Genomic DNA, 25,641 nt, shown 5'->3' on the forward strand with positions numbered 1-25,641 from the left:
AGTTCATAAAATAAAATAAATTTCTAAAATACATACGGCTGTTGGTAAATTATTGCATCAAGAAGTTCATGCCAGCCGTCGTCCCAGGACCCGTAATGGATCAACGAAGATTCTGATTTAGGTTTCCCGTGACTTCACTAAATAGCTTCAAGCAAATGCCGGGCTGGTTCGTTTGCAATGGCAGGGCCGACCTCCTTGCCTCATTCTTCCCTTATGGCGCCGATGATCTCGCTGTTTGGTCGCCACCCCCACCCCCCCACCCCCCACCCCCAAATCAACCAATCAGCTAACCTTGTGACAGCTGAAAGGCTGAATCCTGTAAGAACGGTGGTGGTGGTTGTTAGTGTTTAACGTCCCGTCGACAACGAGGTCATTAGAGACGGAGCGCAAGCTCGGGTTAGGAAAGGATTGGGACGGAAATCGGCCGTGCCCTTTCAAAGGAACCATCCCGGCATTTGCCTGAAACGATTTAGGGAAATCACGGAAAACCTAAATCAGGATGGCTGGAGACGGGATTGAACCGTCGTCCTCCCGAATGCGAGTCCAGTGTGCTAACCACCGCGCTACCTCGCTCGGTTGTAAGAACGGGATTGGTTATGCTAGAACTTGTGAACAAAGAACTCTCTGGAAGACCGTGCTCCTCAGACACATCCTTACAATGGAGCTCAGCATGTCGACGCATCAGATCGTGAAATTTCTAGTGGGCAAGGGAACCAAAGTATTTTTGACCAAAAAAATTGAAAGGGATCTGAAAGATATTGGAATATAGGATACCTGATTTACAACCAGGTGACTATAAAATAAAAAGTTCAAACAGTCATTGGTATCTTTAAAACAAAATTAGTCCAGAACAACAACGTCATTCACAGAATAGTGGAGGAAAGGAAGTATAGCAGTGAAAACGAAAAAATATTGGACACGGATAAAGACCAGAAGAAACGAAGCTGATCCGAATTATCGTGTTCCTTACACTGACAAAACGAAGAAAAGGAATACAGTGGTACATAAATGCATACTATTTGCTGGTTCGAAGTCGAACGTATTAGCAACAAGTCTGTATGCTGCGTTGCTGGCTAGTTTGTGAACTGCTGTAACCATTCTTACGCAATCAATTGGTTGTGACAATACATGAATGAGCGCAGGTGTAGGAGTATAACTTTACTCGTTCAAAGTTTTCCAGGCATTTCAAGTTTCCAAACTGCTGGAATACAACAATGTCCCACCAATAACCACTGTGCACTTTTTCATCTGTTCTTGGTCTCGGTGGGTATAATTTTCGCAGTAATTAATGCGTGCATAAAGTTTTTAAAGATCTGTGCTTAATCACTGACGGCATCCCCTCCTCCTCCTTACAATTGCACTGACATACATAAATAAATAGTTTTCTCTATTAAAAACAAAGGTTCAGAAAACCTCAGTCCCCCATACTAACGAAATCGGGATATTGGAACATCTGATTTGCAGACTCCACGAATTTAGTCGTTACCAACCACTTGGAACTGCCATTTGTTCCAACAGTCACCTCGTCTCTAGCGCCATGTGATACTGATTTTTTGCTACCTAAGCCGAGTTGGGTAGTAAGGTTCCACCTTCATTTATGTACAAGTTACAGTCTTGTCATATCAGATGAATCTTTTCTGCGAAACGCTGTAGAATCTGACCAAGGCTGGAAGATACTGCAGATCCCTTCTCGTCAGAGCAGAGGTGTCACCTTTACAACCACATAATTCTTATGTGTCATATACCTGTTAGCACCAACACGCTGAGAACATGACTACAACAAAATATTATCAGACTCTGAACTAAGTGTAGAGTTGGCGCTGTCTGACGAGCCACTTGGCACCCGACGTAATGGAGCCCTGGCTTATATGCGAGCTGTATCTGCGCAGCCTCAGAGGTGGTTCTCGTGTTGCAGGAGGCGACCCGGTTGGCGCTGGTCTCTGGGGACCAGGCGACGTACGCGCGCAGCATCCGCATCATGGGCGACATCTACCGCAAGAAGGCCGAGATCAATGTGAGTGCTCACGCTCCCGCCTGATTCCTAACGTGTGGCGCTCAGGTTGTGGGAAGGTGAAACTGAGTTCCCGGCTGTGTGACATCGAAACCTACAACCACTATCCTCCTCCTTGTCCTGCTGTGCCTAAAGCATCGATTCGTCTCATACAATAGGTGTAACTAGACCTCCACAACCATAGTGAAGTAGAACCTGGCAGGTTAGCCGAGAGCGCTAATGCGCTGCTTGCTGGACTCGGGTAGGCGCACCGGCCCCAGATCGAATCCGCCCGGCGGATTACTGTCGTCGGTCGGTGTGCCGGCCAGGCGGGGTGTGGTTTTTAGGCGGTTTTTCACATCCCACAAGGTGAATACCGGGCTGGTCCCCACGTTCCGCCTGAGTTACAAGAGTCGCAGACATCTGAACACGTTCGCACTATTCCATTAATTACACTCGACGCAGACAGCAAGGGGTACACTAATTCCGTCCCGGGAGGTACGGGGTGGCGGCAGGAAGGGCATCTGGCCACCCGTTTCCACTAACCTTGCCAAATCCGTTCCTAACAATGCCGACCCTGCGTCAGCGCGGGACATGGCACCAGTGAAAGAAAGAAAGAACCATAGCGAAGTAGACCAGGTGTGATGATAGATCAGTGGAACAAATCTGTACTTAAATATGAGTCGATTACCGACTCAATTAAACATCTGCACTGTCCGTCCAAATATCTGCGGGACTGATTTTATTCCTGACTAACAATTGTAAACAACGGATGTTTATTCGAACAGTCAGTTGTGAGCAGGTAGTGCGAGTCTGGTCGTAGTGTGACATCGTTGTTGTGTCACAAATCGCAACGGAGTGACATCTCCAAGTGTTGAAGAGATTCTTTAGACTGTTTTGAAGAACAGAAAACTTTGTGCAAAATTTGGGCCGCACACTTCGACTCTTGAACAAAAACACAACGGCGCGTGGACGCCTGCAGTAAATTGCTTGATCGGAGGCAATCAAAAAGTTTCGGTTTGACATCGTTACCTCAACTATATGCAAAATAGCGCCACTCTCATGCGGGTATATTATCACCGACATGTAGGAAAGTGACTTGGTAGGCTTTCCCGTCGTAATAAGTCTTGAAAGCGATTGAAATTAGGTTGGCGGGTAATTTAATCAACAGAAACAATGGGTTTCCTCTTAGCAGGACGTGGAATCCTGTACTATCTCGCATCAGAATTGAACGGTATTCGGTGCGGCCCTGAGTGCGGTATATCTTTGCCGCAACCTCTCTGTCTTGGAGGGCAGCAACCGTGATGGGCGCCGCATGCGCCGTATACTGAACGGTGGTCTATATTGGACGTCGATTTGCAGCTCTCAGCGGAACTCATCAGCAGAAGCAGCATTCTCCATGAAGATGGCGACCAGTTGGATCACCGAAATATCGAGTCAAGTTGATTTCAGGATCCGGCAGCTAACCCGAAGAGACTTTCAAGTGATTAGTGCGGCATTCGCATCTTTCCGACGCGCAAGTGGTAAATGCGAACACGTGACTTTATTACCACATACGTCCAAACAGGACCAACGTGTTACTATTCTTTTCTTATTCTTTTCTTATTCTTGGCTGTCGAAGGACAAACATCTGTAGACATCCTTCGGAGAATGAAGTATGTGTAGGGGTAATTAAGGATAAACATCCGGAAAAATTGCAACTCACATCCCCATATCGCAAATGTCGCAACGCAGAAGTTACATCAACTCAAGTGCGAGACGCTCTGTCGTCCACCTTATAGTCCTCATCTCTCACCATGCAATTATAACGCCTTTGATCGCATAAAAAAAAGGCCTTGGAGAATCGAGGATTCCTTTCGGGCCAGGATGTGAAGCAGGCAGTTACGGACTTCTTCATGCAGCAGGACACGGTGTTTCATCAAACAGGTGTCTTCTGCGTGATGCATCGGTGGGGTTATTGACTCAATGCCTCACGGCGACTTTACCTGATTATCATACACTTTGGACTGTGCAGCCCTCCAACGGAAACTTTTTGATCGTCCCTCAGAAATGAAAAATGCGGACCATCTTTTCTTGGAGATATCATCAAAGGTGACAACAGTTTGTGTCTTGAATACGAACCTACAACAAAACGACAAAGCGCAGAACGCGTCTCTGATTTTTCACCAAGACCGAAGAAGGTGTGAATGTGACGCGCGAGTAGAACAACATCGGAAAGAAAGACAATTCTGACAGTTGCACATAGTTGTATGAACGTTCTGTGTGGTTTTACTCAAGCGTAGGAGGTTCAAATGGTTCAAATGGCTCTGAGCACTATGGGACTCAACTTCTGAGGTCATTAGTCCCCTAGAACTTAGAACTAGTTAAACCTAACTAACCTAAGGACATCACACACATCCATGCCCGAGGCAGGATTCAAACCTGCAACCGTAGCGGTCTCGCGGTTCCAGACTGCAGCGCCTAGAACCGCACGGCCACTTCGGCCGGCAGCGTAGGAGGGGGCGGGAGGGAGACTATGTAGAACATTTGAAGCTTTAAGACCACCATCTTAACTTTCCTCTATTTCTTTATTCTAGTCTCAAAACTTTTTGGGCTACGGGATATACTGTGGTAAAGACACGCAAATATATAAACGATTAAACTCACATGTTTGGACAAGATAAAAAGACACTGGAATAAAAAAATTCTAATGGCTCTGAGCACTATGGGACTTAACATCTGTGGTCGTCAGTCCCCTAGAACTTAGAACTACTTAAACCTAACTAACCTAAGGACATCATACACATCCATGCCCGAGGCAGGATTCGAACCTGCGACTGTAGCGGTCACGCGGTTCCAGACTGAAGCGCCTAGAACCGCTCGGCTACACTGGCCGGCCCCTGGAATAGGTGGTATCAGTGCATTGATACAAGAGAGTTGTTTCTGGATCACGAAACAAAGCTCGAGCAATCAAGAAAAACAATACACATCACCAATCAGAAGACACACACTAATTTAGAAAGAAAACACGTCACTGAGAGCGATCAAGAGAGATACCATCTATTGTTGGCACATTGCAGTATAACGTGGCAGGGTACCTTAGCAGCCGCACGGAGGTGTCGGTGGTCCGGATGTTATCGTAATCACGAGCTGCCATCCTAATTCTGGATGATCTGATTGCCACAAATTACGAGCAACAAGATCATTAAATGTTTCTCTGACTAACCCGCAGTCTTTTATGCATTTCCTGATGTCTGTACCACTCGAACAGTCTCACATGCCGCCTAAACGATAGGAGCAGGGGAATGAAGACTGTACCAGCCACGGAAAAGCATCTTGATGGCAAAAGAAGTCGGGTACCAGTGAGAAACAGCTCTTGCTGTGGATGTTATTAAAAACCTCGGGCTTAAAAGAAATCGGCAGCATCGGGTGATGGTTCTACTTGCAGCCAACCTAACCGTGGTCATCTGCAAAGCTTCGGGCAAGCTGCTCGGTACGTTAGGTTTCTAGACGCCGACTTCTCCGAATGGCCAGAATAGCTTCTCTGGTGTATTCATGAGCGAAGGACCGTCCGGACTTCGCAGAGAAACCTCCCCTATAACGGAAAACACCGTATCGATGATACTGATTGGTTCAAATGGCTCTGAGCACTATGGGACTCAACTGCTGTGGTCATAAGTCCCCTAGAACTTAGAACTACTTAAACCTAACTAACCTAAGGACAGCACACAACACCCAGCCATCACGAGGCAGAGAAAATCCCTGACCCCGCCGGGAATCGAACCCGGGAACCCGGGCGTGGGAAGCGAGAACGCTACCGCACGACCACGAGATGCGGGCAAAATGATACTGAATTGATGTCGATTACGACCAGCAAAATTTATGAACAGTACCTCTACACTACGCCTTCATTATTCCTTGTTTGGTATCTCTCGTCAGCCCTCTCAATACATAAAATCACGAATGAAATTAAAGTCAGAATTAAGCCTCAAAGGCTTTTTAATCTCTTACTAACCTGATTCTGGCTATCGCTATAGAAGGTTTTGACCCTGGAGGGAGTAATATCACAACATCAACAGCAAACAGGCAAGCAGAGACAGAAAGATCCACACTCATTTTCCATGAGTTGCTAGTTATCTGAACAGCTTAGCAGTAACACTCTTTTCCATAGGAGCAGAATATTTTCTGTCCAACACACAGCCGCTTCTCCTAAATCCTTTTCGGTAGTAGGAACCAGTCTCCGACACTGTCACCCTTACTCATCAGAGAACTGAATCGCATGTCTGTTGTGGTCTTCAGTCCGAAGACGGATTTGATAAAGCTCTCCATGCTATTCTGTCATGTGCAAGCAAAAATTTGGAAATCTGTGGTAATTCCTATGGGACCAAACTGCTGAGGTCATCGCTCCCTAGGCTTACACACTACTTACTCTAACTTAAACTAACTTACGCCAAGGACAACACTCACATCCATGCCCGAGGGAGAACTCGAACCTCCGAAAAGCTTGTAAAGGTGGTGCAGGCTAGGCTGTGCTGAGAAATAATTGTTAAGAAAAAATTCGATACGTTGAGCCGTTTCCGTGTCAATTAGCAGTGAAGTTATCCAATCAGGACATTGCACGTGGAAATTCAAGCAGCCGGCCAGAGACTAACGAAGAACGCGCAACCGTCTGATTGACTAACTTTAGAGCTAATTAACTCGGAAACGGCGCAACGTATCGAATTTTTTCTTCACATTATTTCTCAGCACAGACTACGCTACAACACCCCTACAAGCTTTTCAGACGATTTCTGACCATCCTGTATACTGCAACCTACATCCATTTGAACCTGTCTACTCTCCCCTCGTACGAACACACACACATTCATGCACACACATGCACACACACACACACACACACACACACACACACACATACGTACGCATGCATGCAAGCACACATGTCACTGTAGTTGTAAACTAAATTTTCCCTGATGCCCGTTTCCAGTTTCAAAGAGTAGTTAGTGATCTGTCTGCTAAAACAAAAATGTTCGATCTTCTCTTTCAATATATCCTTTAGCCCAATAAATTACAATTGGCCTTAGATGTATTCAAATCTTGTTTTAAACCATCCTTTTTCTTCTATTACTATAGTAATTACAATTATTTATAATATTAAAAATATCATCATTATTTCAGTAAAATGTGATGAACTTTTTGTATGTGTTACACTTTCATACGTTGTAAGGCAGGATCTGAAACCTTTAATATGGTCGGGTTAAAAGTAAAACTAATGTAATTTGTATTCTAGTTATGAAGTGGACAAGAACGTAATAAGAGCCTTTGGTCCTCGCTTGATAGCTACGGGTTCTTCATCCTGCAGATTATTTATTCAAAATATTCGTAAACTGCATCACAGACAATAGCTGTATACACTTACGCAACAGGCGAAAGGTGACAGCTCGCATGACATTATTCGAAACTACTCATGCAGATTCTCTTTCAAGGTGATAATGAAGAGTTTTGGAACCTCAATTAATGTATTTTTCACTTAATTTTATCCGCGTTGTCCTCATCCCTCTATCACTGGATGATGCATGTGCAGTTTACGTCATGAATTCGAACTATGCCTGAAATTATATATGAATACGACAGACGTGCATTTTGTACCCTTGCACAGGACGACTTTTTAAAATACTATGAGGTGGTAATAAAAAATTCAAATCCATACGAGTAAGCATTCGTGATGGCACATCGTCGAAATGAACTGATAATACGAAAATAAATGACACTGATCACAATAAAGCCGAGATGGAATACGGAATTGACTTTTTTGTTTCTTTGGTTCACTCACAATCATTATTCTGTGCTCAGCGCGTTGGTATTTGTATACAACCGGTAATCTTCTTCTTCCTCTCTTTTTCAGAGGATAGCAATGTCATTAATTTGTATCCTGCTACTAATCCTTTCTTTTATTACTGTCATTCTTTCTTCGCTGTGTAGGTTGAACAGCGAAAGGGAGAGAGTGCGCACATACCTTAATCCCCTTTTAATTCGAGTACTTTTGAGTCTTCCATTCCTATTGTTCTCTCTTAGAAATGGGCGAATATAACACTCAAGTTCTGAAGTGACAACATGAAAAGGGATCTACAAGAATGGACCATCATGCTCATATTTGAAACCACGTAAGCAGGGAAGCATGCTTTCTCACTACTGTTCAGTCTACATACAGACGGAGCATGGAGTACATAAAGTAAAGGCAACCAATACATAATAACACACCAAAACATGTGACCGAAAACTGAGCCTTGTGAACATCATTTTTCATTTCTTTATTGAGAAATTTGTTAACATCGAGTATGGATTTAAGTGTCAGGAAGTTGTTTCTGAAAGTATCTGTATGGAGTGTAGCCATGTATGGAAATGAAACGTGGACGATAAATAGATTAGACAAGAAGATAATAGTAGCTTTCGAAACGTGTTGCTACAGAAGAATGCTGAAGATTAGATGGGTAGATCACATAAGTAATGAAGAGGTATTGAACAGAATTGGAGAGAAGAGAAATTCGTGGCACAACTTGACTAGAATGGATCGTTTGGTAGGGCATATTCTGAGGCATCAAGGGATCACAAATTTAGCATTGGAGGCCAGCGTGGAGGATACAAATCGTAGAGAGAGACCAAGAGATGAATACACTAAACAGATTCAAAAGAATGTAGGTTACAGTAGGTACTGGGAGATGCAGAAGTTTGCACAGGATAGAGTAGCATGGAGAGCTGCATGAAACCAGTCTCAGGACTGAAGACCACAACAACAACAACAATATTTATTTATTTTCTCCAATTTACATTTTACTCGCTATTTGGTGACCAAGACACATCGTGTTTTCGCGATATTAAATTCTACATATACTTAAAATGAAGCTTATTAGGTTTCTTAGAGTTTTAACAAATGAAATCAAACTTAAAGTAATTAGCATAGTAAATGTGAAATAGAGTGGTTAGAAAGAGTTTGTAATTGTGGACTGTCACCAATGACGCAGTCCAGGAGCAAGCACCTCAGAAGGACTTTGATCTACTATTACTCGCCGTCTGAGGAAGAGAGTGTCAGGACCACTCTCCCCCTCAGACGGCGTGGTCCTACTTCTGAGTTAGGCTCTACTTTCCACCTGCTCTACACGAAAATGTGTGCTGTCCCCCATTTCTACAGGCTGTGCAAAATAGAACTGGCACAGAACATACGCTAACGGAAAAAAGCGCAACACTAAGAAATTATTAATGTAAAGTAATGAAATTTCGGAAATATATTTGTGTCAGTAACGTATTAAGTGTTTAACATTGCGAGATTGCAGATTAATGTCAGTACGAGATAACCCATTGCAAATGTGGAATTCTGGTGCACCAATAACCGTATAACCGCCAGAATGTTGAATACAAGCATGCAGACGTGCATGGTTCAAATGGCTCTAAGCACTATGGGACTTAACATCTGAGGTCATCAGTCCCCTAGACTTAGAACAACTTAAGCCTAACTATCCTAAGGACATTAAACACAGTCATGCCCGAGGCAGGACTCGAACCTGCGACCGCAGCAGCAGCGCGGTTCCGGACTGAAGCGCCTAGTACCACTCGGACACAGCGGCCGGCGCAGACGTGCCTGGATTGTTTGGTACACGTGCCGGATGTCAGTGGGATGGAGTTCCATGCCTGTTGGACTTGGTCGGCCAATACAGGGACGGTTTATGTTGTTTCTGGATGACGCACCCGGTGTCGTCCGATGATGTTCCATATGTACTCGACCAGAGACAGATATGGTGATCGAGCAGGCCGAGGCGACATGTCGACACTCTGTAGAGCAAGTTGCATTAAAATAGCGGTATGTGGGCGAGCGCTATCCTGTTGGAAAACACCCTCTGGAATGCTATTCATGAATGTTGTTGTTGTTGTGGTCTTCAGTCTTGAGACTGGTTTGATGCAGCTCTCCATGCTACTCTATCCTGTGCAAGCTTCTTCATCTCCCAGTACCTACTGCAACCTACATCCTTCTGAATCTGCTTAGTGTATTCATCTCTTGGTCTCCCTCTACGATATTTACCCTCCACGCTGCCCTCCAATACTAAATTGGTGATCCCTTGATGCCTCAGAACATGTCCTACCAGCCGATCCCTTCTTCTGGTCAAGTTGTGCCACAAACTTCTGTTCTCCCCAATCCTATTCAATACTTCCTCATTAGTTATGTGATCTACCCATCTAATCTTCAGCATTCTTCTGTAGCACCACATTTCGAAAGCTTCTATTCTCTTCTTGTCCAAACTATTTACCGTCCATGTTTCACTTCCATACATGGCTACACTCCATACAAATACTTTCAGAAATGACTTCCTGACATTTAAATCTATACTCGATGTTAACAAATTTCTCTTCTTCAGAAACACTTTACTTGCCATTGCCAGTCTACATTTTATATCCTCTCTACTTCGACCATCATCAGTTATTTTGCTCCCCAAATAGCAAAACTCCTTTACTACTTTAAGTGTCTCATTTCCTAATCTAATACCCTCAACATCACCCGACTTAATTCGACTACATTCCATTATCCTCGTTTTGCTTTTGTTGATGTTCATCTTATATCCTCCCTTCACGACACCATCCATTCCGTTCAACTGCTCTTCCACGTCCTATGCTGTCTCTGACAGAATTACAATGTCATCGGAGAACCTCAAAGTTTTTATTTCTTCTCCATGGATTTTAATACCTACTCCGAATTTTTCTTTTGTTTCCTTTACTGCTTGCTCAATATACAGATTGAATAACATCGGGGAGAGGCTACAACCCCGTCTTACTCCCTTCCCATCAACTGCTTCCCTTTCATGTCCCTCGACTCTTATAACTGCCATCTGGTTTCTGTACAAATTGTAAATAGCCTCTCGCTCCCTGTATTTTACCCCTGCCACCTTTAGAATTTGAAAGAGAGTATTCCGATCAACATTGTCAAAAGCTTTCTCTAAGTCTACAAATGCCAGAAACGTAGGTTTGCCTTTCCTTAATCTTTCTTCTAAGATAAGTCGTAAGGTCAGTATAGCCTCAAGTGTTCGAGTATTTCGACGGAATCCAAACTGGTCTTCCCCGAGGTCGGCTTCTACTAGTTTTTCCATTCGTCTGTAAAGAATTCGTGTTAGTATTTTGCAGCTGTGGCTTATTAAACTGATTGTTCGGTAATTTTCACATCTGTCAACACCTGCTTTCTTTGGGATTGGAATTATTATATTCTTCTTGAAGTCTGTTTCATACTTCTTGCTCACCAGGTGGTAGAGTTTTGTCAGGACTGGCTCTCCCAAGGCCGTCAGTACTTCCAATGGAATGTTGTCTACTCCGGGGGCCTTGTTTCGACTCAGGTCTTTCAGTGCTCTGTCAAACTCTTCACGCAGTATCGTGTCTCCCATTTCATCTTCATCTACATCCTCTTCCATTTCCATAATATTGTCCTCAAGTACATCGCCCTTGTATAGACGCTCTATATACTCCTTCCACCTTTCTGCTTCATGAATGGCAGTACAAAAGGTCGAATCACCAGAATGACGCACAATTTTGCAGTGACGGTGCATGAGATAACCAGGAGAGTGCAAAATCACACCCCAGGCCATAACTCCAGGTGTAGGTCCAGTGTGTCTGGCACGCAGACAGGTTCGTTTCATCCCGTCAGCTGGCCTCCTCCTAATCAACAAATGGCCATCAGTGGCCCCGAGGCAGAATCAGATTTTTTCAGAAAACACAATATACCTCCACCCTGCCCTCCAGTGGCCTCTTGACACCTCTAAAGGTGCACATGGCGGTGGGTTGTGGTCAGTGGATGCACGCTGCAGGGCGTCTGGTTCGGAGCTGTCCTCGAAGCAACCGATTTGTAACAGTTCCCTGTGTCACAGTGGTGCGACTGCTGCTCAAATTGCTGCTGTAGACGCAATAGGATGGGCCTGAGTCATACGCCAAACACTACGGTAGTGCCACGTAGTCGTCGGCAGCCGTGTCTTCTTGCGACCACACATTCTCCTCACCACCGCTGCCAGTGGCTACAGTACTGCCAAGTCTTTCCGCAATATCTCAGACGGAACATTCAGCTTCTCGTAGCCCTATACACGACCTTGTTCAAACTCAGTGAGGTGCTCACGATCGTTAAGCGTTTGTTGACAGCAAATCTGATTTGCAACCTCGTGGAGATGTTTTTAGTGCCATACTTATGCGATTGTCGCGAATTTTGAATAGATATTATCTTTCAGACGTAGAAAAACACCAACCAACTTGCGTTTATCTCGCACAACTCTTCCTTGGTGTGCGACTTCTTTTTTCCGTTAGTGTGTTTCATGCGTCTTGAGATAGGTAACCCAGCCTACATCATCCGCATCCATAGTGGATGTTGTAAGCTGGATTGCCTGTCTTAATGCGTATGAAATATTTTCTGGAGCAGTTTTATTTTATCCACACTGCAAAGTTATCTTACAAATTAAGATGGCTGTCTAACGCACACTTCTTTTTATGACACTCTGGGTACAACCACCAGTCACTTTTAAATGTGAAACTATTTTTCATTTTACTATTCTACATTCTTTAGACATCTACCATTTGTGCCTGTATTTGTATGTTCTGTCCTGTATAATGAAGTGGTCAGTATTGTTCCATGCCTAGGATGTCATACAACTTTTGAATTAAGTGTTCACTGACAACTATATACTGCTTTTTCGTAGCCTCAGTAGGTCAGGCTTGAAAATGAAACTGTAGGGTTCGAAACTAGTCGCCTAATACAAATACTGCAACTCTTGACAAAATCGTTAATAAACGCTTCTGGGATAAAGGGTTCACCAGTGTTAGTAATAAGCAGCCTTTACGTATGACAAGGAAACGTTGGTAATTTGTAGGGGATCATGGACTAGATGTTAGGAACAAATGTGGCGAAATTTTAAACAGGGTCTCCCAAATACACTCATTTGTAATAATGAATAAGTGGTATAAATGGCAAAAGCGTCATTATATATATGGACCTCACCAAGACATATCACAAAACATATAATCAGATCAAGCTAACTTCAACCTCATTAACCAAAGACATAGAAATGCATCGAAGTATTTGTCACAGCCTCAGGAATCGACATAAACTCGAACTACACTCCTGGAAATTGAAATAAGAACACCGTGAATTCATTATCCCAGGAAGGGGAAACTTTATTGACACATTCCTGGGGTCAGATATATCACATGATCACACTAACAGAACCACAGGCACATAGACACAGGCAACAGAGCATGCACAATGTCGGCACTAGTACAGTGTATATCCACCTTTCGCAGCAATGCAGGCTGCTATTCTCCCATGGAGACGATCGTAGAGATGCTGGATGTAGTCCTGTGGAACGGCTTGCCATGCCATTTCCACCTGGCGCCTCAGTTGGACCAGCGTTCGTGCTGGACGTGCAGACCGCGTGAGGGGACGCTTCATCCAGTCCCAAACATGCTCAATGGGGGACAGATCCGGAGATCTTGCTGGCCAGGGTAGTTGACTTACACCTTCTAGAGCACGTTGGGTGGCACGGGATACATGCGGACGTGCATTGTCCTGTTGGAACAGCAAGTTCCCTTGTCGGTCTAGGAATGGTAGAACGATGGGTTCGATGACGGTTTGGATGTACCGTGCACTATTCAATGTCCCCTCGACGATCACCAGTGGTGTACGGCCAGTGTAGGAGATCGCTCCCCACACCATGATGCCGGGTGTTGGCCCTGTGTGCCTCGGTCGTATGCAGTCCTGATTGTGGCGCTCACCTGCACGGCGCCAAACACGCATACGACCATCATTGGCACCAAGGCAGAAGCGACTCTCATCGCTGAAGACGACACGTCTCCATTCGTCCCTCCATTCACGCCTGTCGCGACACCACTGGAGGCGGGCTGCACGATGTTGGGGCGTGAGCGGAAGACGGCCTAACGGTGTGCGGGACCGTAGCCCAGCTTCATGGAGACGGTTGCGAATGGTCCTCGCCGATACCCCAGGAGCAACTGTGTCCCTAATTTGCTGGTAAGTGGCGGTGCGGTCCCCGACGGCACTGCGTAGGATCCTACGGTCTTGGCGTGCATCCGTGCGTCGCTGCGGTCCGGTCCCAGGTCGACGGGCACGTGCACCTTCCGCCGACCACTGGCGACAACATCGATGTACTGTGGAGACCTCACGCCCCACGTGTTGAGCAATTCGGCGGTACGTCCACCCGGCCTCTCGCATGCCCACTATACGCCCTCGCTCAAAGTCCGTCAACTGCACATACGGTTCACGTCCACGCTGTCGCGGCATGCTACCAGTGTTAAAGACTGCGATGGAGCTCCGTATGCCACGGCAAACTGGCTGACACTGACGGCGGCGGTGCACAAATGCTGCGCAGCTAGCGCCATTCGACGGCCAATACCGCGGTTCCTGGTGTGTCCGCTGTGCCGTGCGTGTGATCATTGCTTGTACAGCCCTCTCGCAGTGTCCGGAGCAAGTATGGTGGGTCTGACACACCGGTGTCAATGTGTTCTGTTTTCCATTTCCAGGAGTGTATAATCGTCTCGGGTAAGATCTAAAAACTGAAAGACATAACTCTTTTGAATAGAATTAATACATAATTACTTTAAAAAAGACAATGGTATAAAAAGAAAGCTAACTCACAGAGAAAAAATAACAGTATTAACGACAACTGGAAATCACTTGAAGAGTTTGTACTTGAAGCTAGCAACTGAAATGTCAGTAATACAAAACGAACTGTAAAACAAAAATAGACGGCAAATAAAGCCCTTTCTATGGACGAAAACAAAATTCATAAGGATATAACAAAGAAAAGTATAATAAAACAGATGAAGAGATCAGACAAGATAAGTCAGACACAGGAAAATGATAAAAAATGATAAAAAAATATGAGATTTTTGGAGTCCACAAAAACATTAAAGAAAGTGCAGGTGCCGCTGTAACTGCTCTGTAGTCCGTCGCATCCAATGCAATACACCTGCTCGCGCTTTCTGGGAGTCCGCAAAACGATGCCTGCCCAAAGATTTCTTCGTAGTCCCGAATAGGAAGAGCCAAGTCAAGACAGTGCGGTGGGTACGCTAGTACCTGGAAACGCCATTTCAGCGATGGCTGCGATGGTTTTCCTACTAGTACAGGGGCAAGGGTTGTCGTGTTGAAAGGGCAACTTTCGTGACGGTACACACTCTCCGCACACTGCCAACAAACTGCGCTGTTTGCATCTCCTTCCGCAGAAACCACGTCGTGCAGCGCTGTTCTTCATAACAATCCATGTTTTCCGCTCACTTAAAGACAGCTGTTCTCAAATTGGGCTGTAATGTGAACGGATTACACTTCTTATGATTGGCCAGCCATCTACTGTTAGACTATAGTACTACACACTTTCAACTGTAATAATGAGTCAAATGGTACACCATGAATGACTGGAAAAAATAAAGTGTAAATTAATATGGAACTCCCTTCTTAGAAATGAACGACCCTGAACTACCTTTTTTAAGATGACATCTTTTCTTACGTATCGCAAATCGAACTTAAAACTACTACTCCGAATGATTAAATGTTATGTAATCCCAATGCTCTTGTATGGGATACATATAGCGCAACAATGAAAAAGACTAATGGATTGCCGGTCGGAGTGACCGTGCGGTTCTAGGAGCTACAGCCTGGAGCCGAGTGACCGCTACAGTCGCAGGTTCGAATCCTGCCTCAGACATGGATGTATGTGATGTCCTTAGGTTAGTTAGGTTTAATTAGTTCTAAGTTCTAGGCGACTGATGAAATGGTTCAAATGGCTCTGAGCACTATGGGATTAACATCTGTGGTCAGAAGTCCCCTAGAACTTAGAACTACTTAAACCTAACTAACCTAAGGACATCACACACAGCCACGCCCGAGGCAGGATTCGAACCTGCGACCGTAGCAGTCGTGCGGTTCCGGACTGAGCGCCTAGAACCGCTAGACCACCGCGGCCGGCGCGACTGATGACCTCAGAAGTTAAGTCGCATAGTGCTCAGAGCCATTTGAACCATTTGAACCACTAATGGATTGATGTGACCGTATCGACGAGTGTTAAAAATATCCTGGACACAATGAATTATCACTGACGATGTTGTAAGGTCAGTTAGTAAGGACAAGGAAGCGGGGAACACAGTCAGAACTAGAAAAACAGAATATTTTGGTCACAACATGAGAGGAGAAATATATATAAGGTATGAAACTTCCTGGCAGATTAAAACTGTGTGCCCGACCGAGACTCGAACTCGGGACCTTTGCCTTCCGCGGGCAAGTGCTCTACCAGGATCTGCCAGGAAGTTTCATATCAGCGCACACTCCGCTGCAGAGTGAAAATCTCATTCTGGAAACATCCCCCAGGCTGTGGCTAAGCCATGTCTCCGCTATATCCTTTCTTTCAGGAGTGCTAGTCCTGCAAGGTTCGCAGGAGAGCTTCTGTAAAGTTTGGAAGGTAGGAGACGAGATACTGGCAGAATTAAAGCTGTGAGTATCGGGCGTGAGTCGTGCTTCGGTAGCTCAGATGGCAGAGCACTTGCCCGCGAAAGGCAAAGGTCCCGAGTTCGAGTCTCGGTCGGGCACACAGTTTTAATCTGCCAGGAAGTTTCATATCAGCGCTCACTCCGCTGCAGAGTGAAAATCTCATTCTATATATAAGGTGTTTCCGTTATAGGATGCAAAAATTCCATAAGACATAGAGGATGCCTCCACTGAACAGTTTGAGGTGGGGAACCAGGGGTCGAAAAAGCCAGCTTAAGGAAATAATAGGAATAAAATCACATTACCGTGTAGCAACATTAGTTACAGTTAACTGTAAATACTATCACTGAAACAGTGAACATACCATTTGAACTACATCTCCGAAAATGTGCTGAAACTGACGGCCATCAACCTCAGTGCGAGCATGACATTGGCGAACAAGATTCTGACGCACCCTTACAAATATCCCTGGTGTGTTTCGAGTCAAATTACAGGCAGCTACAGTTCTGGCAGCTAATTCCATCTCAGTGTCCACTGGGGTCTCATAGACAAGTGACTTTAGATATTGCCATAGGAAATAATCAAGAGGATACAGGTCAGCTGCCTTCGCAGTTCATGGAATAGAACCTCCCCTCCAATCCAACGACCAGGAAATACAGCACTGAGATGGTTGCAAACATCCACACTGAAGTGAGGCGGTGCACCGTCTTGTTGTATCCACATCCTCTCACGAACAGCCAAGGGCACGTTCTCCAACAACTCAGGAAGAACTCTTTGCACGAGCCTCCAGTACAAGTGGGCATTCAGATGCCCAGATAGAAGATATGGTACAATGAGATTGTCGCCTACATCGCCGGCCCAGATATTCACAGCAAAACCCATCACGACGGAATGAGACGCCGGCCGCTGCGACCGCGCGGTTCTAGGCGCTTCAGTCCGGAACCGCGCTGCTGCTGCGGTCTCAAGTTCGAATCCTGCCTCGGATATGGATGTGTGTGATGTTCTTAGATTATTTAGTAGTTCTAAGTCGAGGGGACTGATGACTTCAGATGTTAAGTCCCATAGTGCTTAGAGCCATTTGAACCATATGGAAGCCGGCCGGGGTGGCCGAGCGGTTCTAGGCGCTACAGTCTGGAACCGCACGACCGCTACGGTCGCAGGTTCGAATCCTGCCTCGGGCATGGATGTGTGTGATGTCCTTAGGTTAGTTAGGTTTAAGTAGGTCTAAGGTCTAGGGGACTGATGACCTCGGCAGTTAAGTCCCATAGTGCTCAGAGCCATTTGAACCATTTTTGAACCATTTGGAATGAGTCCTTGACAGTAGGCAGCACGATTTGGAGGAAATCTGGTAGATCAATCCATTGTTGGAGCAACCACTGACAAAATGTGACCCTTGGTGCAAAGCCCGTCACAAGCATTGCATGGACTCGTTGGGGGTGATTTGGATGTAGCCTAATTGTTGTTCATTGAGTACTCGCCACACGCTAGTACGTGCACCACCTGTTTCACGTGCAATACGACGAGTACTTGCAGTGGGGTCCGCTGGAACTCATTCCAGCACCTCCTCCTCAAAATCGGGTGTGCGAGTGGACCTCATGTTGCCGAGTCCCTCGTTTCCTCTTTCCAATGAACCAGTCTCCCGCATTCGTCGATCGAGAGAAAACACTCTTCATGACGGATGATGCCTGTTAGGAAATCGTTCCCTGCACAGCCTTTCAGCAGCGAGAGCGTTGCAAGGTGCTTCCCCATACACAAGGTACACGTCAGCGAGTTCTGCGAAACTGCAGAACACTAGGTAATTTGCATAATTTTTATGTAAAACGCAGTACAATAGTTTAAGGGGGTGTGTGACAAAGAAGAATGCTCTAGAAATGGTGTTCAAAAGCATATGAAATTCGAAAAGTGTACCAGAAAATGGTGGGAGGGCATAACTAATTACTTAATTTGGTATCAAAGGCAGTAGAATAGTTTAACGAAATGGGTGTGACCTGGAAAACCACTTAACAGAACAAGTGCCGACAAAGGGCCAAACATTAGGTTAAGATACTCAGAGTACACTGGCTAACATTAGCTTATGCAACATGTTTGCTCCGTGTAATTACTTCTTACAAGACCTACATGTTTCCAAACAGCAGAGAATGATGAGCAAGAGAAATCCAACCCCCACAAACTGATTTTTTTTTATAAATAAAAAAAATAGCACTGAGTAATGAACGGGCATTCTCTCGTCCTTTCACATTTTCGCACGCTCTTACGGAAACACCCTACGTAATATTTAAACATGGAAGGAAAAGCACAGAGGAAGAAGACAAACAACGTGGTTGCAGAATCTGAGAGACTGGTTGGGATGCAGTCTCCTATTACTGATTATATCTGAAAACAAAAAAAAGATTAGCCATAATGATAGCCAACCTACGAAATGAGACAACACCTTAATACGAAGAATGTATCACCTAGCCTATGTAACTAGTTAACATTTATTCTTCATATTTCTCGACTTTCGAAAGGCGTTCGACTCAGTTCCGCACTGTCGCTTGCCCCAAAACAAGCGCGCTTACGGTCAATCCGATTACATATGCGGTTGGATAGAAAGTTTTCTAACAGACGTGGAGCAGTATGTCGTCCTGAAGGGGGTGACTAACAGAAACATGCGTAACTTCAGATGTGCGCCAGGGCAGAGTAATAGGTCCGCTGCTGTTTACGATTTATATAAACGATCTGGTTGATGATATTGACAGCGACATTTAGACTGTTTGCCGATGATGCTGTAGTCAACAGAAAGTAGTATCACACGAAAGTTGTGAACAAATCAATGAGGATTTGCAGAAAATAAATGCGTGGTGTAATGACTGGCAGTTATCTCTCAATATTAGTAATTGTAACCTACTCCGTATAACAAGGCTAAAATCCCCATTAATGTACGAGTACAAAATAAATGCCCAGTCTTTGGAAGCGGTAACATCCGTCAAGTAGCTGGGTGTGACTATTCGAAATGATCTCAAATGGAATAATCAGATAACACAAGTAACGGGCAAGGCGAACTCTAGATGCCGGTTTATTGGTAGAATCCTGAAGTGATGCAGTCCTTCAACAAAGAAAATTGCTTACAATACGTTAGTTCGTACAGTCTTAGAGTATTGTTCGTCTGTGTTGGACCCTTACCAGCTGGGTCTGATTCAAGAGATTGAGAAGGTCCAAAGAAGAGCGGCAAGATTCGTGACTGGTACATTTAGCCATCTCGATAGCGTTACAGATCTCATAGAAAGTTTGAAGTGGGACACACTTGCAGATAGACGGCGCGCTAAACGGAAGAGGCTGCTCACTAAATTCCGAAATCCGATCTTCGCAGAGGATGTAGGGCATATATTATTACCACCAACTTTCAAATCGCGCAATGATCACCATTCAAAGATAAGAGAAATTAGAGCTCGTACTGAGGCGTTCAGACAGTCGTTTTTCCCTCGCGCGATCCGCGAGTGGAACAGAGGGACACCGCTTGGTGGCTAGCGGAATATATATATGTAGATGAAGATGTAGATTGTTTGTTGTTCCGTCTTCTCCTGCGCCGCTGCCGTCTGACCTGCTACCATTGCTGCTGTTGTCTGTACCGCTAGTATTGCCTGTGGAGTGATTCTACGTACTTGCCGCCTGTACTGTCGTCGCTGCAGGTGATGCCAATACCGACTCAAAGGAAGGCCTCGGCGCTTGTTCGTGACGTCACGTCAGCTAGGCATGGCGAACGCCACGTCTGTTGCAGGCATACTCATAATGGTAGTGTCTCCTTCTCTGACACAGGAAAATGTGAAACTATTGACGGTAGTTGACCAACACACATTGTTCTGAGAGATTTCTGCAATCAATTAATTGTGAAATTCATTACACTTCTTAACAGATAGTGTGCTCCTGAACTTAAATTTCCACCTGTTTTAAGGACTGACATACAAAAAGAACTTCATGGTCCAGCAGCAACAGAATTCGTGCTTATTTACCTTATTTGTAAATCCCAGGAAGTTACGTTTGTACTGGGTTGCTTTTACAAGAAACTGTGAACATATTGGTGCTCTTCTGTAGGTATCTCGGTGGACTATGGGGTGAGAAGCACTGAATGTTAATGAAATATCTTGCGATTGTAAACGTTGGGGGAGGTGGTGGGGGACAGAAGGAGAGGCAAAAGAGAGATACTTGTTTTATCAAATAAAATTTTTTTATCTTATAAAGTTTCTCCTTTCAGTTGCAAGAGGGGAATATTTATCTTTTCTAATGTGCATGTTTAAAAAAAGTTTAAGCTCAGCAGTATTTTCGATGTATGAAGCTATTTTGTTTCCTGTTTAGAATTCCTTTCGTTGAAAACGACTGTAATCTAATGACTGGCAACAGTTGGACATTTACACATGTAAATTAGTTCACATTTCCCGTGACGATGTCAAACCGCGGTCGTCTAGCGGTTCTAGGCGCTCAGTCCCGAACCGCGGGACTGCTACGGTCGCAGGTTCGAATCCTGCCTCCGGCATGGATGTGTGTGATGTCCTTAAGTTAGTTAGGTTTAATTAGTTCTAAGTTCTAGGCGACTGATGACCTCAGAAGTTAAGTCGCATAGTGCTCAGAGCCATTTGAACCAGCCACGATGTCAAACGAAAATAAATAAAAGAAACTAGTTTATTGTAAGGGGGTTGGGGTAAGTTTCGATAACAAAATGGATCAAGTAAATACAGTTACTTGACTGTAAAATTTCCGAAGCTTGCAATGGGGCAAAGCATCTTCTCGTATTGATCTACGTTTGTTTCGACAGGATTCAGTAATACAGAACTATGATCCTCATTTGTAGCTTTACGATAGTAAGAAAATCTTTCATCTAAATAAAACTGCAGAATCCAAAACAATACCAAACATTTTGTCCAAAAATAAGAGATTTATAGTGATAAGCACGCCCAGGCGTTTCTGCCTGCAACAGACGTGGCGTTCGCCGTGCCTAGCTGACGTGACGTCACGAACAAGCGCCGCGGCCTTCCTTTGAGTCGGTGTTGGTGATGCCCTTACTGTCGGTGTCGCTGTCGTGGTGTTGCAGAGCCTGTGGCTGCAGCGCGCCTACCGCCAGTACGAGAGCGCCATGGGGTCCGCTGCGGAGATGGGCGACCGGCTGTGCCAGATGGAGGCGATGGACGGCGCGGCGCGCTGCCTCGAGGCGCTCAGGCTGCAGCACAAGATCTGCAACTGCCGCCCGCTCGAGTTCAACACCAGGCTGCTGGAGGTCGCCAGTTCCGTCGGCGCCAAGGTACCGCCTCCACCAATTTCCAGTCGCTCGCAAATGATCCCAGAGCAGATCTTGAGGTCACATTTTTTTTGCTGGTAGAGCACACATGCTATACTACAGGGTGTTTCAAAAAGAATATATGAAAGTCGCGAGCTCTTTCTTCTTATCTCGTGTTTTCTACTGAAAATCTCGTGCTTGCACTCTTGTTAACTTTACTATTACAGAGATCGCTTAAACAATTTTTTTAATTGGTCCTGTGCGCAACAAATAACTTACTTGGTCTTTCTGCTGCCACTGTTTGATCTGCTGCATTCTATTATTTAACAAAAACATAAAAAAAACCTATTATTCGAGCTGAGTGCAATGCATGTTCTGTATGGCGGTTCCTGCTGTTGCTGCAGCTGCTGCTGCTTACTACAACTACACATAATTCAAGAGAAAGGGTTTGGTCAAATCTAAACTCGTTAAATGGTAATACAAACAAGTAATGAACTATATTCTGAAAGCGATTCTTTCTCATTCAATTAACAAAACGCTAGAAACTCTTTGAACAATCGCTTCGTATGTAAATCTGCCTCCAGTGGCATTAAAGCAACATTACAATTTAATCAAACTCTTGAGACAGACTGAAATACTTCTCAGTTAAATGCAAAATGAAACAATTTCCTGACAATTACAAAAGAAATGAATGACAAAAATCAATACTTGATCTATTAGCCTAACAATGGCTTCCCTTAATAATTCAACTCCGTCTGCTGCTATGCACATACACAAACCCTTTTCTTTAAATTAATCAGTGCGCTGCAAATTATAAAAAATATCAACTCACTACCAAATCCTGTGTCGCTGCTGGCGGACACGGCAGTACGGCAGCTCGGCGACCAACCCTCGCCCAACACACGTGCGCACCACAGCAGGCGGGCTATTGCACTGGCTTCAAAACTGCCACTAGTTAATCTGTGCGCTGCGAAGCGCGACAACAATATCTTAGATTCCAGAGCTTGTGTATGCGCGCTGTAGCCAACCTTTAAATCCTAAGAGAGTATTGCCAACTCTCATATACGTATTACAAAGTATTATTTTGTCCAAACTATCAATCGCTGCGTTTCCGCTCGGCTACTGGAGAAACAAATACATAATCTAGTTTATATTAATAGCCACTAGATATCAGTTGTCTTCTGTTTTGCTTGGCAACCGTCATACGAGGGGCGTTTGAAAAGTCCATGCAAAAATAAAAACTACTTACGTGTTTGGGTTAAACCTTTTTTCTTTTTCGACGTAGTCTCCTTTTAGACTTACACACTTCATCCAACGCTGTTCTAATTTGTTGATCCCTTCCGAATAATAGGAACTGTCCAAGTCTGCAAAATAGTTATTAGTTGCTGCAATTACCTCCTTGTTTGAATAAAATCTTTGTCCCGCCAACCATTTCTTCAAATTGGAGAATAAATAGTAGTCCTAGGGAGCCAAGACTGGAGAATAGGGGAGATGTGAAACGAGTTGGAATCCTATTTCCATTAATTTTGCGACCACAACTGCTGAGGTGTGTGCGTTGTCGTGATGGAAGACGACTTTTTTGCGGTCCAATCGTCGTCGTTTGTCTTGCAGCTCTGTTTTCAAACGGTCCAATAACGATGAATAATATGCACCTGTAATAGTTTTACCCTTTTCCAGAAAGCCAATAAGGATTATCCGTTGCGAATCCAAAAAGACAGTGTCCGCAGCTCGTGGTCGTGCGGTAGCGTTCTCGCTTCCCACGCCCGGGTTCCCGGGTTCGATTCCCGGCGGGGTTAGGGATTTTCTCTGCCTCGTGATGACTGGGTGTTGTGTGCTGTCCTTAGGTTAGTTAGGTTTAAGTAGTTCTAAGTTCTAGGGGACTGATGACCATAGATGTTAAGTCCCATAGTGCTCAGACCCATTTGAACCAAAAGACAGTATCCATAACCTTTCCAGCCGAAAGAATGTTCTTCACCTTTTTTGCTGCAGATTCTCTCCTGGTAACCCATTGTTTAGATTGTTGTTTGATCTCACGAGTATAGTAATGTATCCATCTCTCATCCACATGGACGAAACGACGCTTAAAGTCTTGCGGATTCTACCTGAACAGCTGCAAATCATCCTTGCAACACTTCACACGATTCCGTTTTAGGTCAAACGTGAGCAATCGCGAAACCCATCTTGCGGATAGCTTTCTTATGTACAAATGTTTATGCAAAATAGTATGTACCCATTCATTCCAGATGCCCACAGCACTTGCAATCTCATGCACCTTAACTCTTCTGTCATCCGTCACTATATCATGGATTTTATCAATGATTTCTGGAGTCATAACCTCCACAGGGCGTCCAGAACGTTCAGCATCACTTGTGCCCATATGGCCACTCCGAAAATTTTGAAACCACTTATAAACTGTTCTAATCGAAGGTGCAGAGTCACCGTAATGTTTATTAAGCTCCCCTTTAGCCTCCTGTGGCGTTTTGCATTTCATGAAGTAATGTTTAATCACCACACGAAATTCTTTCTGGTCCATTTTTTGACAATCACTCAACTTCCTTGATTCACACGAATGCCAAACACAAAGAAATGGACCAATATGGCTGAAACTTAGTGTGCGTTCTTTCCGAAGATGCTACTAACTAAACATGACCTCGATGCGCCTCGGTGGTGCCATCTCTCGGATTTTGCACGGACTTTTCAAACACCCCGCGTATGTTTAAAATGGCTACTCTGCAACAGGAATCATTTTGTGTCCTCGAGTTTGCGAAGTGCAATTCCGTGACTACAGTGCTCTAAATGGCTCTGAGCACTATGGGACTCAACATCTTAGGTCATAAGTCCCCTAGAATTTAGAACTACTTAAACCTCACTAACCTAAGGACATCACACACACCCATGCCCGAGGCAGGATTCGAACCTGCGACCGTAGCAGTCCCGCGGTTCCGGACTGCAGCGCCAGAACCGCTAGACCACCGCGGCCGGCAACTACAGTGCAAAGACGTTTCGGGCTGAGGTACTGAATTGATCCTCCGAACGGGTGGAACATTCGCAGATGGTATCGACAGTTTCTAGATACAGGATGTGTACGTAAAGGAAAGATTCCTTGCTGCCCTCGTGGTCCTGAAGAAAATGTTGCACAAATTCAAACTGCTTTCCAACGTAGTCCTTCAAAATCAACTCGTCGTGCCAGTCGGGAGTTACAACTGTCTACAACAACAATTTAGCGTGTTTTGAGACGTCGGTTGGTTATGAAGCCGTGCAAGTTACAGCTGTTACAAGCTCTGTGTCCTGATGACTAATGCAAACGTGTGGCATTTTGTAACGAGATTCTTGATTCTATTGACAATGATAACACTTTCGCACAACGCATCGTGTTCAGTGATGAAGCGACTTTCCATGTTAGTGGTCGGATAAAAAACACGATGTTCGAATTTGGAGCCTACAGAACCCACCTGCAGCCACTGAACATGTACGAGGTTCGCATAAAGTCAATGTCTTTTGGGCGATATCCCGGACATCTGTTTACGGCCAATTCTTCTTTGACAGGCCAGCCGGGGTGGCCGTGCGGTTCTAGGCGCTACAGTCTGGAGCCGCGGGATCGCTACGGTCGCAGGTTCGAATCCTGCCTCGGGCATGGATGTGTGTGTTGTCCTTAGGTTAGTTAGGTTTAAGTAGTTCTAAGTTCTAGGGGACTGATTACCTCAGCAGTTAAGCTCCCTAGTGCTCAGAGCCATTTGAACCATTTTTTTTTTCTTTGACAGAAACACCGTTAACGGTCAGCAATATCTCGCTATCTTACAAAACTGGTTGTTCCCGAGGCTGCACGAAGACAGTTTCATTTTTCAACAAGACGGGACACCCACTCACTGGAGTCACCAAGTGCGTGAATATCCGAATGAAACTCTACCGAACCGT

The 25,641-nt window shown here is 44.9% G+C and overlaps 1 protein-coding gene across 1 annotated transcript in view; it reads left to right on the forward strand.

Annotated features, from left to right (window-relative positions):
• The window catches only part of LOC126101224 (43 kDa receptor-associated protein of the synapse homolog), a 130,191-nt gene that overhangs the window by 92,159 nt on the left and 12,391 nt on the right, over nt 1–25,641 (forward strand). Inside the window, exons 6-7 of the mRNA XM_049911915.1 lie at nt 1,916–2,014; nt 21,559–21,750. Coding sequence (XP_049767872.1) covers nt 1,916–2,014; nt 21,559–21,750 — 291 coding nt within the window. The remainder of the gene's footprint in view (nt 1–1,915; nt 2,015–21,558; nt 21,751–25,641) is intronic.

Source organism: Schistocerca cancellata, chromosome 9 (genome assembly GCF_023864275.1).
Source record: "Schistocerca cancellata isolate TAMUIC-IGC-003103 chromosome 9, iqSchCanc2.1, whole genome shotgun sequence".
Taxonomy (NCBI): Eukaryota; Metazoa; Arthropoda; class Insecta; order Orthoptera; family Acrididae; genus Schistocerca; species Schistocerca cancellata.